Source organism: Rattus rattus, chromosome 8 (genome assembly GCF_011064425.1).
Source record: "Rattus rattus isolate New Zealand chromosome 8, Rrattus_CSIRO_v1, whole genome shotgun sequence".
NCBI classification, from domain to species: Eukaryota; Metazoa; Chordata; class Mammalia; order Rodentia; family Muridae; genus Rattus; species Rattus rattus.
This window is the reverse complement of record NC_046161.1, coordinates 86,864,847-86,881,674: the sequence shown is the minus strand read 5'-3', so window position 1 is coordinate 86,881,674 and position 16,828 is coordinate 86,864,847. Positions and strand designations below refer to the sequence as shown.

General features: G+C 49.4%; 1 protein-coding gene across 1 annotated transcript; it reads left to right on the top strand.

The window, feature by feature from the left end:
- The first annotated feature begins 9,504 nt into the window (after nt 1-9,504).
- Nucleotides 9,505-15,854, top strand: Chst2 (carbohydrate sulfotransferase 2). The gene is given in 3 exon segments (XM_032909929.1): nt 9,505-10,244; nt 10,348-10,545; nt 10,548-15,854. Coding segments are annotated over 2 exon segments (1,590 nt in total). The 5' UTR covers nt 9,505-10,244; nt 10,348-10,520; the 3' UTR covers nt 12,113-15,854.
- Nucleotides 15,855-16,828: the final 974 nt, after the last annotated feature.

The following is a 16,828-nucleotide window of genomic DNA, read 5'->3' as shown; positions in this document are numbered from 1 at the left end:
TGCAAATGTCCATTGCAATGAGTCATTGGTGTGGTTTGAGGTCTCTGGCTTCTGTGATGCCATCAATATTGGATCCTCACTGGGGTTCCTCTGCGATATTCTGTTGTTGCCTTGTGTCATGGGAGTTGTATCATGGAGATCCTGCGGTTTTGTAACAGCAGCACTGGCCCCTTCATGTGTCCCAACCACTCACAGCTGATGCAGATTTTGAGGTGGACCAATCAGAGCCCTGGATCTGGGCCTGGGTGGTAGCTGAGACGGTCATGCCACCAGCTCTCCCTCATCTGCATCACCAGGTGAGCTCTTCTGCCCTGCTCCAGCTAGGCCACCCAATGCCACCATCTGCAGGAGGCAGGGTCAGCTCTCCTGCTCCCATGCCCTCAGGCCAGCTTGCCTGCATCTGTGTCTTTAGAGCCAGCTCCACTGTGTTGCCCAGGCAAGGTACAGGCCCCACTTTCCCAAGTGCTACAACCTATAAGGGCTAAGCCAGCTCTCCCACTCTCATACCCTGTGGCCTCACCCATGCCATTGCCATCAGGGCCAGCTCCACTGTGTTGTTCAGGAGAGGTGCAGGGCCAGCATCCTGGCTACTTTAGGTGGTGGTGCAGGTGGTGATGCCCCAGGAGGAGGGCATCATCCCCACACGCACACCACCTCATGTCAGACTAGCGGCAGGATCAGCTGGCCCTTACTCGGTCCTCAGGACTGGCTCACCCGCACCCACTACTGTGTTGCCCAGGCAAGGTACAGGGCCTGTTCTCCCGAGTGCTGCCAGCAGTGAGGGTCAAGGACAGTCCACCTTCTCCCATGACCAGTTTTTCTGACTGCTGCAGGTGGTGAGGGAGATTGGAAGGAAGGCATCACCCATTGCCACCATGGTCATCTCCGCTGGGTGGTGAGAGATGAGGGTGGGTGGCATGTGCAAAGAGGTGATGCCTCCCCATATGGGAGAGCGGGGTGAGCTCTCCCACATTCATGCTCTCAGGACTGGCTCACCCACCTTCCTGCCCGGGTCAGCTCCATTGTGTTGCCCGGGTGAGGTGCAGGGCCTGCTCTCCCAAGTGCTGCTGCTAGTGAGAAATGGGGTAAGCTCTCCAGAGTGCCTCATTCAGTGAGGGGTGGGGCCAGTTCTGCACAGCCCCTGGACAACCAGTGGTCCCTGATGGTTGCCAGGGACATCCCCATGCCCTCATCCATTGACACGGACCACTGCCACTGCATAGCCACAGACTATGGCCCTCAGCAGCAGCTCTTGCTGGGACCTCACCATGGCCCCAGGAGGCAGGGCTGGCCACTCCCAGCAGGCCACTCCTCTCCACGATGGAGTTTCCAGTTCCATCTCTCTTCACAATGCTCAAGCCACTCCACCTTTTCTCTCCCATCTGACCACCACATCCTCACACATTGTGATGGCTCTGTGGGCAGGCTGACCACACAGCTGACGGGCCCCTGGGTGATATCCTCCATCCCTATTGGGTATGCTTGCAAATGGGTGTCTCTGGCCTGGCTGTGCTGGAGGGTGGGCTGTGGGTGGCATGTTGGTCCACAAGTCTCTGTCTGTCTACCCACGCTGTGCTGCCTGGATTTGATTTTTATGAGTCCTAGGCATAGGAAAGCTTTGGCCACCAAGCCAGGCATCAGTCTAGGGTGAACAAAGTACTTCCATCTGTTCTGCTCCTGACTGATAGAAGACAGCACCACCAATAAAGTATTTCTTTGCCCACTTCCAGTGCGGAAGAAGCTTCTCTTTTCACTGTGCTTCTCAGGAAGCCCAGAGACAAGTTTTTCAACTCACTCATAGCAATCGCACAGGCTCTTATGGGATGAATTCACACAGGCTGTGTCTTTGCGTTCATGAGGTTTTCCTGTTTGTATCTTTGTGGACCACCTTACATCCTTGCTATCTTTTCTTTTTCCCTTTTTACAATGGGAGGTTTTAGTTAAATAATAAAAGATCTCAACAGTTTTGTGGGACAGAGAACAGAAACCTGTTGTGAGAAGTTTTGTGACCACATCCTCCTCCTATACATGGGAAGTAAACACTACCAGGATAATATGCTGCTAGGTGAGGCAGGTCTGGATGCCTAGAGCCTCAGGGAGCGGCGGGCGAAGGCAGATAAGAAACAAGACAGAGGGGAAGGTGCCAGAGGTGATTTCTCTAATACTGATGGAGGGCTGGGGCAGAGGGCATAGAACTTAAGGAGGGGCCCCCAGAGAGGAAGCACTGTTGTAAGGATGGCTGGGAGGCAACCAAACCTTTTATTAGGCAGCAAACAATAGGTCACTTGGAACATTTTGACCATAATAGGCGTGGGCTCCGGAATGTAATGAAAGGGTGGGACTACGAAGGAGAGAATTCAAGAGAGCATGCAGGGCCTAACTAAAGGAAAACGATGGACATGTTTTCCAGAGACTGAGTCCATGCTGAGAATGCATCCAACCAGCACCTTTGGGTTCCCTGGTTTGAATGAGAAGGAAAACAAACATTTTCCATGTTTGGTCTCTCTGCTAAAGATTCATAGTGCTTGAGATGTGATGGACACCCTCTGTATATTGGATGCAAGAATGAATGAGGAAAGGGACGAGTGAATGAAGTGTCCATGGGAAGAACATCTAACTAGTCAAGCAGTCCCTGGGCGAGCACATGGCCGAAGATTCCACCAGAGCCAGAAGACGGAATAGGATGCTTCACTCTCTAGAGGAAGGTAGCTGGGCTTGTAGAACCCAGTGGGAAATCTACCTTAGGCCAAGGCACGGTTGGCAGACTAGAGAGGATGACGACTCCAGTGCTGACAGTCCCTGTTCCAGTTAGCTTCTGTCCCCCAGTGTTTAGCTTCTTTAACTGTGGGTTGTATAACTGAATGTGTCTGTGTGTGTGTGTGTACAGGGGTGGTGGTCGAAAAACTTTTGGGAACAGGAAAATGTATCTGAACGTTCAATGACCAGAAAATAATTCAGAAGTGTTCTTCTGAATCTGAAGTGTTTCTGGAAGCACTTGTCTGTGTTGCATTGTGGGACTTCTCTGCAGGCTTGGCTCTGAGCTCACAACGCTTTGCACTTTGCAAGGAGCACGTGGTTACACCATGCCATGCCAACCAATGTTGACTCAAATTACCTTGCTGGGATTTGAGACCACCCTATGTTATGAATTGCAGCATTTTAATAGTACATGCAAAGTTTTCTGCTCTTACAGAAAGAGAATATTGTCGTTCTGGAGAAACAAAGACAGCATCTCTCCTACTATCATTCCGCAGCATGTATTAAATCAGTCGATCTTTGTATTGGATTATGTTTGCTATTAAAAACTTTTGTTTGAAATGCTGACCATAAAATATTGTTCAGTAATTTTGCCTTGGATTTCCAGTAGTTTCTCAAATGATCCTAGGCAGGTTTCTGCCATTTGTACTATGTACTAGGTAAAGCAGTTGCTTCTCAGCATTGATGATCATAAAACGCAAATATTGATCAGCTCTGAAGAATGTTGAAGATGTGCTCTGTCTTTCAGTATCAAGTGTAGGTCAAAACTTAATGCTCTCTAAAAAATGAACAGCCACAGATGCCCAGTGTGTGGTGGCTAACCTTGACTGTCAACTCGATGAAAACTAACTTCTGAGCAGGTTTCGAGGGATTTTCCAAACTAGGTTGATGTAGGAAGACTCATCCTAAATGTGGAACCATCACTTTATGGGATAGGATCTTGGACTGAATAAAATCAGTAGTGTTTACCTCTCTCTGATCCTCAGTTGTGGAATCCATGTGACCAGCCACTTCCGGGTCCTGCCCACATGACTTCTCCGCCATGAGGGACTGTATCCATGAACTGTGAGCTGAAATAAATACCTTTTTCTTAAGTTGCTTTTGTCAGGATTCTTGTCCAAGTTCAATTAGTAACAAATACAGTATGCAAATTTACTTTTGTGTGTGTCAAAGAATCATTTTTAAAGCAATTTCTTTGTTATTTATTACCAGTAAGTGTTTGACTTTTATACTATTTTATATGCCTATGCATCTAGGGTTATATGGAATTTTCTCAGGCAGAAAAGGCTCTGTAAATGTTGCTTTTATTTCCTCTGATGAAGGGATGAGATGAGAGCTGTACCCAAGCTGTACATGGCTTGGACTGAGCCCAGAGCATTTCCTTCTCTGTGGCCTGGAAGCTTCTAGCCTCTGTACAATCTGACTGATTCAATCCAGTTTCTCTCCATTTCTGACTGAATTTCTCTGCTTGGCCTCATACTAACTTTGGCAATTTTCTTAATTTTCCAGTCCCTTCTCATTCTTTTGTTTGTTCTGTCTTCACCTGTGTCTAGCTTGCTCTCTCAGCCTACTGTCTCTGTAAAACTGTCCTGAGAAAACTGCTACACACACACACACACCACACCTTTTCTCTCCCTCTCATTCCCCCTCCCCTTTCTCTCTCTCCTCTTTTGCTGCTCTTAAGTGGCCTCTCTCTTTTCTGTGCTGTTCTTGTGTGAATTGGGCGTATCCTATCTCTGACTCACTCTGCCAAATCTTTCTCTGATTTGTCATTTTGTCTGCCCCTCAATTAGACACCAACTTTCAACCATGGCTGCTTCCTTCTACAAACTAACCTTACCTTCATTGTTAGGGATTAAAGGTATGTGTTAAGGGTGTGTCTGCATTCCAGCTAGATTGACTCTTTGGATGTGATCCCTTGCCAGAACAGCCCTGCTGCTGGATTAAAATTCCTCTATAGGAGTCATGAGAAAACATGTTTGAAAAGCCGATGAATTCCCATCCAATGCTGTGACCCTTTAATACCTCATGCTGTGGTGACCCCAACCATAAAATTATTTTAATGGCCACTTCATAACTGTAATCTTGCTACTGTTATAAATCACAATGTAAATATATGTTTTCTGATGGTCTTAGCTAACCCCTGTGAAAGGGTCATTTGACCCCAAAGAGGTCAGAACCACTGGTCCAGAATAAAAGGAGCAGAAATAAAACAAGACAACACTCTGAAGTTTTGTTGTCAACCTTCAGTGCAGGGGGTGGGGTTGGGTGGGTTTGGGGGGGCAGGAGGTAGACGGCTGCTTACAAAGGGAAAGAATCAGCTTGGTTGAGCATGTCCAGGTGAGGCATGGGGAGGAGCGTGCTTAAGCAAGGACAACACCAGAGGGGACTCGCTTGGAAATTAGCTACATGGACATTTCTCCCACAGCCCTTTAAGGCTTCTTAATAGGCCGCCTTTAAAGTTCAAGGTTAAAGGAACCATTTCTGTATTGCAAGCCAGGCAAACCCCAAGTAGGGGTCTCTATGACCTTTTCGCGGGCTTCTGGACCAACTGGAGTGCTTGCTGCTTGTTTTATTTGTTTATTTGTTAAAGACTTATTTATTTTACGTGTACTGGTGCTTTGCCTGCCTGTATGATTGTGTACCACGTGTGTGCAGTATCCACAGAGGCCAGAAGAGGGCATCAGATGGAGTTACAGATGGTCGTGGCTGTCATGTGCATCTGGGACTTGGACTTAGATCCTCTAGACGAGCAGATCACCAGCATGCATTTGGACCTCCCCCAGGTTCCTGTGTAGCATTCTTATTCTTTGCAAAGGTTGCTTCTCCACTGCAAAGGCTATTTCCCCAGTGTAGTGTAGCTGCTCCCAAGTCTTACCACACTACTCTCCTTTAGAACATCCTTACTAATTTAAATTCATGGGCCCTGAATGTCTCCTAGTCCACGAAGGTGGAGACCAGGCTTGCCTGGGTCACACTTGTGTCCTGCAGAAGTTGACCAGTACCTGATATTCTTCGGGTATTTCATATGTATTATGCTCTTGGCATAGACTCAACTTGGTTACAGAGTAGTGGCCTTCTCCACGGTTTGATTATACGTTTATACAAATTATATATTCATTCTCACTCATATGCTCTCCCCATCTCCTCCTAGATAATGCATCCTATGGGTGAGCTGGGAGAGCATTACTACTGTGGAACAGTTTGTATAGGATAGAAGCTACCTAGGCCTTGAAAGTGTGGAAGAACCCTCTTTAAATCCCCACGAGCCTCTTGTTTTTCTCATGGGAACATTTTAAGTGACTGCCTAAGTTCCTTAGTAATCACAAGATTATTCAAGCTATTTCCTTTTGAGATTGTAAAGGAAAACATTCTTTAAAATTCTCCTTGGGATGTGACCATTTCACCTACATTTATTAGCTAAATTTGGTAGGAGTGGCTACCTCTGGGTGTTCTTGGTCTACATAATAGGTAGATAAATGTATATTCATATTATACTTAAACATATAAAATGAGGGAGTCACTTGGACAAATGTGGACATGATGTCTTAAGCCAATGATTTAAAAAAAGCCAATTGTTCACGCTCAAGTTCTCCTGGAAACTCGTAAATTGCTGAAAACGCAAAGGATGGAACGGATTTTAGTGCTTGGGGAGAGCATTTCCCAATGACAGATCTTCTGGCCCCCTGGCTTCTTACACAGACCTAGATGGGAACCAGACCCTGAGTCCAGCCTTACATCTTCCTCCAGTTCAGATTCTGATAGAAAACACTTGATCTTTGCCATTCTCCCGGGCTGGGTTCCACACCACAGAGTATTAGAACGCCTTCATCCAGGAGTAGGACAAGAGCAGGGCCCCAGGAGCAGTCCTTCCCATGCAAGGGGCACCAGGCAGGGCAGCTCAAAGGGCATCCTAGTAGAGATCAAACTACAGTGACCTAAACAGTGTTTTGAAGCGGTGGCCTGATGGGTTCCTCTGCAAGCGAAATCGCTGTGTGATTTATTACATATATATCTGGGTCATTACTAGACCACAAGGAGAGAAATTCCTGGATAAATGCAGGTGGAAAGGCATCATCTAGTTTTTGGCCATCAATAGCTGTCACAAAGTTTGGAATTAATCAAGACACTTCACAAACGGTAAAATATTTGCAAGCAGGGAGAGGGTGGGGATGGCAGAACCTGTGAATTTATGCCAGCTGAGCGTCACAGCCGAGCATCTCTGTGGAGGCGGCTGGCAAATGGAGTCACTGTTTTGCCAACTCGAGGAAAGCGTTACACAATTGTATCAAAATTGTTTCTATGCAAACAATTGTTTTTTAAAAGGGTCCTTACCTCAAATAACTGCAATTGAGTGCTTTCTGGCTAAGTACAAACCCAGATATTAATCTCAAACTCTTAGAAGGCTTTTCTCTCGGAACGGCAATGGAGACCATAGGTGTGTTACTCTTTTTTCACTATTCCTATATCCTCCATCGGGTTTCTTTTCATTCAGAAACATAGCTTTAGGTTTGGTGGTGGGAAGAGGGGAAGGAGGGGGGAGGTGTGTTTGAAGCAACATGGCAGGGAGGTTGGTGGAGGTGGGCAAAAGGGAGAGATAGAAGACAATGAACACGTTTACCATCTACTGACGACATTTACCATCTACTGACGACATTGACAGGCTTCATTTGTACCCAGAGAAAATGTAATGAGGCGTCTACCTAAGAAAGTTACATGTGAAATTTGACGGGACTAAGAGATGGCTCAGTCCAGAAAGGTCCTTGACGCTCGCACACCAAACAGCAGAGTCGTAGCTCCAGAATCCAACCAGTGACGAGGCAATTTCTGCAGGCTGTCCTCCGACGTCCACATCAGCACCGTGGCTGTGTGCATCCTTATTCACAAGAATGTTTTAAAAATGGCATGGGTGGGGCCGGGAGGAGGGGGGCTTCGCTCAGGATGTAAACAGAATAAATAAATAAATGGGAAAAAAATTCAACCCTACTCTTCCGTCCCAATTTGTGTAAGATAAGTTCTAGAAATCTATCTACCTTATCAGAACTATAAGGGAATACTTCAATTGTACCTTACTCATAACATTGTGGATTTTTCTGGAAAATGGGACCAAGTCAAACCATTAACATTTTTTGCATTACCTATTTGCTTCCCCTGTGTGTGTGTGTGTGTGTGTGTGTGTGTGTGTGTGTGTGTGTGTGTGTGTATGGGTGGGGGTTTATGTGTCAGGGAGCACCTCTGGATGTCAAAGAACAACTCGTAGGGATCATTTCTCTCCTTCCATCATGTGGATTCCTGGGTTCAAAATTCAGATCTCAGGTTTGGGTGCAAGTGCTTTTCAGACAAAACCATTTCCCTGGTCTTATATCATACTATTTTTAAGTTTTGAAACCTGAAACAACCCATACAAAATAATAATAATAAAAACTGACACAAAACAAAACAAAAAATCCCAAACCAAACCGAAACAAAACAAAACCGGTTAAAGCCGTAGAACACTTGAATTAAGTCATTTTTCAAGACTCCCCGTACCCAGAAGATTCTGTACGATACCCTGAAAAGGCCATCAATGGCAACGCTTTAAATTTAGAAGGTCATCAGGTCGAGGTAAGGCTGCTCTAGGTAGACTGTGGTAATTTTGCAGTAATGTTTTACTTGTAAAAGCCTCTGAGGGACAGGGGGCAATCAGTCTCCCAGTGATCCGTAGTTTACCTCCGGACCACGATGACTCATCTTTCCGCCCTTCTAGGTGGAAACTGGAGTACAATCTTTCCTATGTGCCCTCTAACCTCCACCCATCCTGCCGTCTCCCAGGGTTACTGTAGTTGTCCCACTTTACAGTGGAGGCAATATGGCTCAGTCCCTCACCAGTTAAAGAGAGGTATACAAACCGACGCAGATCAAACTAAAAAGTAACTTTCAACGTCCAAAAACCTTTTCCTTTGCGATCAAGTTCTTTGACCTCGTCTCTTCCTCTTTAAAGTCAAGGGACTCGACAAGTATCTCACCAGAAATTAAAACAAGGCGCCCACCCCTCCCCCAGCAGCCCTGTCTCAGAGGGTGTCAGCAGAGGTGGAAACTCCACAAGCCTAGAGCATCTGCCTGGCGGGAGGTGGGGGTGGGGATCATCGAAACCTAGTGGCCTTGTCCAAATCCAGGACACTCGGAAAGGTTGCTGAGAGGCACACTCTGGAGCCTCTTCAGTGACCCTGGGCCCAGAAAGATTTATTACTTCCTCCTTGAGGGAGAAACCACAAACCGGCTGGAAAGGGCTAGCACCAGGGCCGAAGCTTCAGAACTGTGCTGCCGCTGCACACAGCGCTGTCGGGAGGTGCTGCTCGCGTCCTAGGAGGGGACACCAGTGCTGACCGCTGGGGGACGAACGGAGCGTACGCCGGGGGTATTTCTGCCCAAACTTTTATCACCAACTCTTCTTCACAGCGAATCCTGGGAGCCGAGTTGTGCAGCCACTGAGAACCCAAGTCTCGGGCTGTGCAGGAGAGCCGGGAATCAGGCGCGGGCGGCGCGCCCCGGGCACACCTAGAGCTCAGTTCTGCGACTAGCGGCTGGAGGCCCTAGCAGCGCCGCCTTGAACCGGGTCGCATCTCCAGCCCCTAAGGAGGTGGCGGCGGGAGTCTGGAGCTGCGAGGAGGGCGGGTGTGGGACAGGAGAGGAGGGGGGGGGGCGCGGCGAAGGGGAGGAGCCGGGGCGACAGACGGCGGCGCGCACCAACCCCGAGCGGGCTGGCAAGAGCCGCGCAGAGGCCGGCCCGAGCGCGTTGCAGGCGCCCGGCGTAGGGGGAGTCGGGTAGCAGCATCCTCCCGGGCGCCGCTTTAGTGCGGCCGCGGCGGGGGCTTCCTCTGCCTCGGGACCTCGAAGGGCAGAAGCGGCCGGTGACGCTGGGATCCCGCTCTTTTGCCTCCAGCTACCCGTACAGAGTCTTTTCTGGGCCAGTCTGCGGCCACGGAGCGCCGGGGCTCGCCCGAGCCGCCCTCCCGGACATCCTCCGGGTGATGGGAGAAGCAGCCGCCGCTGCGGGGCCGCGCTGCACCCTATTCGCCACCGCCGGAGGGATGGGAAGGTTCGCTATGTGGAGGCCGAGAGAGCACGATGGAGAACAGAATAGCCTGGAGCTGGGACATAAATAAGCTACCCCCCACTGTCGCCTCCTGCCTGCTTCGTGCCCCAGAGCCGGGAGGGAAGCTGCGGTCCCGAGAGACTGGAGGAGACGTCGCTGGAGCCGGGACGCGCCGCGCTTGGTGGAGCGCAGAGCTGGGCTCCGGGCCCGGTGAAAGTTTCCCCTCCCGGGGTGCAGGGCGCCCGCTGCTGGAAAACTCTGCCTAGGGCTAGGGCGGCGGAGTCCCGCGGCTGCCTCGAAGGCTTGGGGACCCCTAGCAGAAGAGAACCGGAGAGAAACCGAGGAGAGCGCTAGCCGGACAGTCCGCCGGTCGGGGATCCGGGGACGCTCCGAGGCGCACCCTCCGCTCCAGGTGAGTGGAGGAGCCCGCAGACCAGAGGGTGGGCGTTACTCAGGCGAAGGAGGCTTCTGGACGGGAGACTGGGCTCACCCATTCACTCCGTTTCCCCTCGCAGGTCCTCGGAGCCGCTGCCATGGGAGAGCCAGCCCTGGGCGCCGGGGACCAGCCGCCTCTGCCGCCGCGCCCGCCTCGGATCGGCGGCCCCAGTCCCGGCGCCCGCAGCCGGCCTGCAGCGTCCCCCTCCCGGGCTGCAGGGCCGCCTCCGCCGCGCCGCCGGCCCCGGCTGTGATGAGCCGCAGCTCGCCGCGAGCTCTGCCCCAGGCGCGCTTCCCCGGCCGCTGCCGGCCGCGCCTGCCGCCGTGCAGCGGGCCCTGCTCCCGCCGTGGCCCCGGCGCGCAGGACGCCGCTGGCCTGCGTCCCCGCTCGGGATGAAGGTGTTTCGCAGGAAGGCGCTGGTGCTGTGCGCGGGCTATGCACTGCTGCTGGTGCTCACGATGCTCAACCTCCTGGACTACAAGTGGCATAAAGAGCCGCTGCAGCAGTGCAACCCCGACGGGCCTCTGGGTGCCGCGGTGGGGGCGGCCGGGGCCGGTTGGGGACGACCAGGGTCGCCTCCTGCAGCGCCACCCCGCGCTCACTCTCGCATGGACCCTCGCACCCCATACCGGCCTCCTGCCGCTGGCGTGGGGGCAGTTCCCGCAGCCGCGGCTGGGAGTGTAGGAGCTGCGGCCTCTCTGGGCAATGCTACTCGAGGCACCAGGGGTGGAGGGGACAAGCGGCAGTTGGTGTATGTGTTCACCACGTGGCGCTCGGGCTCATCCTTCTTCGGCGAGCTCTTCAACCAGAACCCTGAGGTGTTCTTCCTCTATGAACCTGTGTGGCACGTGTGGCAAAAACTGTACCCCGGGGACGCGGTTTCCCTGCAGGGGGCAGCGCGGGACATGCTGAGCGCTCTCTACCGCTGTGATCTTTCGGTTTTCCAGCTGTATAGTCCCGCAGGCAGTGGGGGGCGCAACCTCACCACTCTGGGCATCTTTGGGGCAGCCACAAACAAGGTGGTATGCTCCTCGCCACTCTGTCCTGCCTACCGCAAAGAGGTCGTCGGACTGGTGGACGACCGCGTGTGCAAGAAGTGCCCACCTCAACGCCTGGCACGCTTCGAGGAGGAGTGCCGCAAGTACCGCACGTTGGTTATCAAGGGCGTGCGGGTCTTCGATGTGGCTGTGTTGGCGCCGCTGCTTAAAGATCCAGCCTTGGACCTCAAGGTCATCCACCTAGTGCGTGATCCTCGTGCTGTTGCCAGCTCCCGCATCCGCTCCCGCCATGGCCTCATCCGGGAAAGCCTACAGGTGGTGCGAAGCCGGGATCCAAGAGCCCATCGCATGCCCTTCCTGGAGGCTGCTGGCCACAAGCTGGGTGCCAAGAAGGAGGGTATGGGTGGGCCAGCAGACTACCATGCTCTGGGTGCAATGGAGGTCATCTGCAACAGTATGGCCAAAACGCTGCAGACAGCCCTGCAGCCTCCTGACTGGCTGCAGGGACATTACTTAGTGGTGAGGTACGAGGATCTGGTGGGAGACCCCGTTAAGACCCTACGGAGGGTGTATGACTTTGTGGGGCTGCTGGTGAGTCCCGAAATGGAGCAGTTTGCCCTGAACATGACTAGTGGTTCGGGCTCCTCCTCCAAGCCTTTTGTGGTGTCAGCTCGCAATGCCACTCAGGCCGCCAATGCCTGGCGGACCGCACTCACCTTCCAGCAGATCAAACAGGTGGAGGAGTTTTGCTACCAGCCCATGGCAGTGTTGGGCTATGAGCGGGTTAACAGTCCTGAGGAGGTCAAAGACCTCAGCAAGACCTTGCTCAGGAAGCCCCGGCTTTGAGAAGGGTTCCCAAGAGATCTGTCACTCTCCGGAGACACCCACAAAGAGGATGGTGCTGTGTTTAAACAAACACAGCCCAGACCCAAGCTGAGGAAGCCCACATATTCTATTATAGATATATAATATAAATAACCACACAGGCACTTGCTGTCAACGTTTTGAGTCAGTGAATTTCAAGGAACGGCCTCAACTCACGCGCGCGCGTGCATATACACCTCAGAAAAGGCAAGACTTGAAAGTTCTGACGAATTGCCCTGTGTCCCTGTCTCTTCTCCCTCTCTCCTCATCCTCTATCCCCCCCTCCCTTCCGTACTGAAGTGGAATGTTGATAAATCGAGTTCCAGTAACCCAAATCTTGTTTACAATATTTTCGTGGTATCTGTGAATGTGTAAGAGTAAATTTGGATGTGGGGTGGGGTGGGTGGAGAAGAGGGAAGTGGTTCCCAGGGCAGAAAGCCCCCACTGGGCTGGTAAACCAAGGAGGCCGTCTTAAAAAGTAGACTTTTGTGTCAGCCGAGGTTATATGTGAGTATTAATAAAGAAGAGAATTAATATTCTTTTTTATATTTGCCTCCATTACTCTGGGTTTACCAGTGTTCCTTGTCTTCGTAGCTTCAGGCGGACTCTCCTCCCTTCCCACCTCTCCCTGCCTTTCCAGCCATCTACTTGCTAAGCTGGGAGAAGCCTTTGCCTTCGTGATAACTGGGAGTTGTTTTCTCACATGTGAATCATTGCCTGCCAGGTGCCCAGGAATGGAACAAGTCTACGGGCAAAACCAAACAGGGCAGAGAAGAAAGCACACATTACTCTCCTGTTCAGCTTTGAGTACAGAAAGGAAGAAACAAGCCCTGGAGAGTTGAAGGCATTCGGTTTTGATTACTACTGTATTGAGTTGGGACAGGGTACCTCGAAGCAGAGCCTGGTGTTTTTGTTCTGATGCTAGTTCGGGGGAAAAGAAAAAGGACAAAAAAAGAAAAAAAAAACCGCAAAGGAAAAATTGAAAGCATATAATTTTTTAAAAAAAAGTTCTGATGACTAGAATACGGTTTTCAAAATGAAGTGAGCACTTTTGGTGGTGGTAGCAGCAACTTCGGTCAGTGGGATGAGAGAAATGTCTGGAGCGTTCTTCTCTGTGACACAGAAGTCAGAGTCATATGAAAGCAAAGACGTTTTAACTGAGGACCGGAGGGGCACTTGTAGGTTTTCTCTCTCCTCTGTCCCATCCGAATTGATACTATTAAAGGGCAGGAATTTGAACTAGTTTACTTGGGACTTGGGGTGCCCTGAGGATAGGACTCTTTTTATTTCCTAAAGTCAAATTTTCAAAACGAAGTACATGTCTCAGACAGTGTAGGGCTTTAGCTAAGAATGGTTAGGTACTAAAATGGTCACGAAGAAGAGGAAGCAGATGCAGGTGAGCGTGTAGGGTTTTGAAATTTGCTACTTTTCAGTGAGGAAACCATTGAGCTTCCCAGCAGAGGTGATGAGGTGATGATACTCCTATGTCCTGAACTCGTGTTGTGCTGAAGTGTTCTGTATGGTGTCGTGTTATGATAAGCAAATATGAAGCCCAAATAGGAAAAGCAGACAGTATAGTTGTATATTGTATATTATATTAAACACGGTACAAGTCCAATATCCTTGCAGCCTTATTTTAGTGTAATTTATTATAAGATTCTGAAAAGCTAACAAATGTGGGTTAAATGCTGAGGACTTCTAACAAAAAGATAACGTGTACATAAATGTTTTAACACAAGGCGATTCTGGAGTTTAATTATCATTACCATGTGAAACCCAAGATGAAGAAGCACTTTTTTTTTTAAAAAGGTGTATTAGAATGGTTATTTCTTAATCTACTAAAATTGTTTCCCATGTCTTGTTATTGAGGTAGACTTGCTACGATAACACCGATCAAGGTTTCCATGGCATTTTTTTTTATGGCAGAGCGTCTTCAGCAGCAGGGGAATCTTTGTAAGAGCTCTAATTTAAGCATACTTTAAAATTAAATGAACAAAATAAATATTAATGCTGGGTGACTAAAGATGGAGAAGGCTTAGCAGCAAGTTAAGGTAGTGTCATTAAAAGACGATGACTCTGGATAAAATAACCATTTAAAAACAAATTTGATAGGGCGTTCGAATCAGCTCTTATCAGCCACAGAGAAATTCATTTCTTGTTGAGCAAAAGATATTTAAGCAGTTGACTTCATCCTTCTCCAGTATATCCATATACTTGGACTGCACTAGAATAGAATTATGTATTGGTATCTTGTGTTTAAGACGTATTAGATGCTATACAGGGCCTTGAGGCTTACAGAGCATTCGTGGCCTCTGCTAAGAGGAAATTCTCAGCCACCGCCAACAGTTCTCCCTGCCTCTGTTTGCACAGTTTCTGTCTGCTTTTTCCTTGTTTTTTTAGCAGCTGCCTTCTTTCTACTCTGCCGCTCCTGGGCTCTGCAATTTGAAAAGGTGAATTGTTGCTCCTGGAGATTTGTACCTAGCTGCATTCTAGGAAAGTGAGATGGGTGTTGTTCCCACTGGAGGCTGAGATAGTCATATCAGTGACATTTAGCTGCCAGAGCTTGGGAGAAGGGGGAAGCAGTTCTCGGCGTTAACAAGCTCTTGTCAGCCCCTGGTGCAAGCAGACCTGGGCCACGACAAACTGCAACAGAGCTGTGACCGTTTCTGAGGCAGGGTGTGTGAAAGCCAGCCTTTCAGATTTCCTAACCTGGCAGGATGTCCATCAGCAGGGAGAACTACTCCTCAGAGTGGCTTAGCTATCAGGTTCTGTTGTAAGTTCTGCCTTACTGGTAGCACGCTTGACTTGGCCCTTAGACTTTGGAATGTACTCGTTAATTAGGAAGTTCCATTTAGTCAACAGTAATTTAGGGATTTGGACCAAAGCAGAGGCACAGGCTGGGTGCTTGAGTTTCAGGAATTTCAGAGCCAATCAAAGGCTGCATTTACACTGACTCTGAGTATGGGGATGGGAGCAACTTGGTGTCCTTCAGTATCTACTACACAATGAGTACTTGCTAAGTATTTGTTAAATAGGTGAGTGAAATATGTAACTATCAAATACTGAAAATGTTTAGAGGGGAAGAGAGGAAGATTGTGTTAACCTGTACAGAGGACGTGCCATGCTTCTGGCTGAGGTTGTAGTTCCTAGGCTCTGTGTAGATGCCTGGAGTGAGCAGTGGGGCATCTGCAGTGTCTCCAAAGTGACACCACAGATCTTTAATTCCCACCAAGGAATTAGGAAGAAATGCATAATTTATTAACGTGGAGAGGCAAAAATTTCAAAGTAAGAAATGAAACTTTCAGTATTAGTTTCCTAAACCATACCAACACAGAAGGGTGGGGATCGGGCATAACTGTGGTTCCAAATCGCCCAGGTACCTAGAGGTGGTCTATATGTAAAGTCCATATGTGAAGAAACAATGGGATGTTTACCATTTCGAGTGCTGTGAATGCCTAGACTGAAGAATCGTGGTATAGACTGGCCAAACAGCAATGGCTACTGTCAGAAAGCCCATCCATCCCACGGTGGATGCTGAGTGGGACAAGTTCTGTCCAAGTCTTTTCTTTCTTTCTTTTTTTCTTTTTTCTTTTTTGTCAACACACTGTATAGTTGTGGCTGGATTCTGCTATTGGCGTGAAATGAATGTGAATTTGGGTGAAGCTATGAAGTTAATATTCCCTGGGAACTTGAGCAATTAAATAAAGATCATCTTTGAAACACAGTCTCTAGACATGGATTCAGGAGAAGCAAGAGAGAAATGAGATGTGTGAGTCATAGACCAGGACACGGTGTCTCCCGCCACCCTTTGCCAACACACAGGCCCATGCAGTGCTCAAGACTTGAGTTTCTGAATCGTCATTGAGGGGTATTCACAGAGCGATCTCCTTCCTTCTTCTCTTCCTTCTTTTTCTTTTTTCTTTCTTTTTTTTTTTTTTGGTGCTGAGGATTGAACCCAGCAGGGCCAAGGCAAGTGCTCTATCATGAAGTCACGTTCCCAACACACACACACACAGACACACACTCACACACACAGACACAGACATACACACACACAGACACACACAAGCACACACAACCACACAACCACACCCTCCCACCTCCACCCCCTGACCCCCACAGCCACCCCCCCCGAAACCGACCCACCCACACCCACCCTCACTCACCCACAACCCCACACAAATACACACACACAGACACACACAGACACACACAGACACACACACACACACAGGCATACACAAAACACACACACACACACACACACACACACACACACACAGACACACATACACACACACACACACACACACACACACACACACACACACACATACACACACACACACACACACACACACAGACACACACACACACACACACACACACACACACAGACACACACACACACGCGCACACACACACACACACACACACACACACACAGACACACACTCAGACACACACACAGACACACACACACACACACAGACACACACACACAGACACACACAGACACACACAGACACACACACAGACACACACAGACACATACACACACAGAGACACACATAGACACACAGAGAAACACACACATACAGACACACAGACACAGATACACACACAATAGATACAGCAATTTACACACACACATACACAATAGATACAGCACATGTACACACACAGAGACACACACAG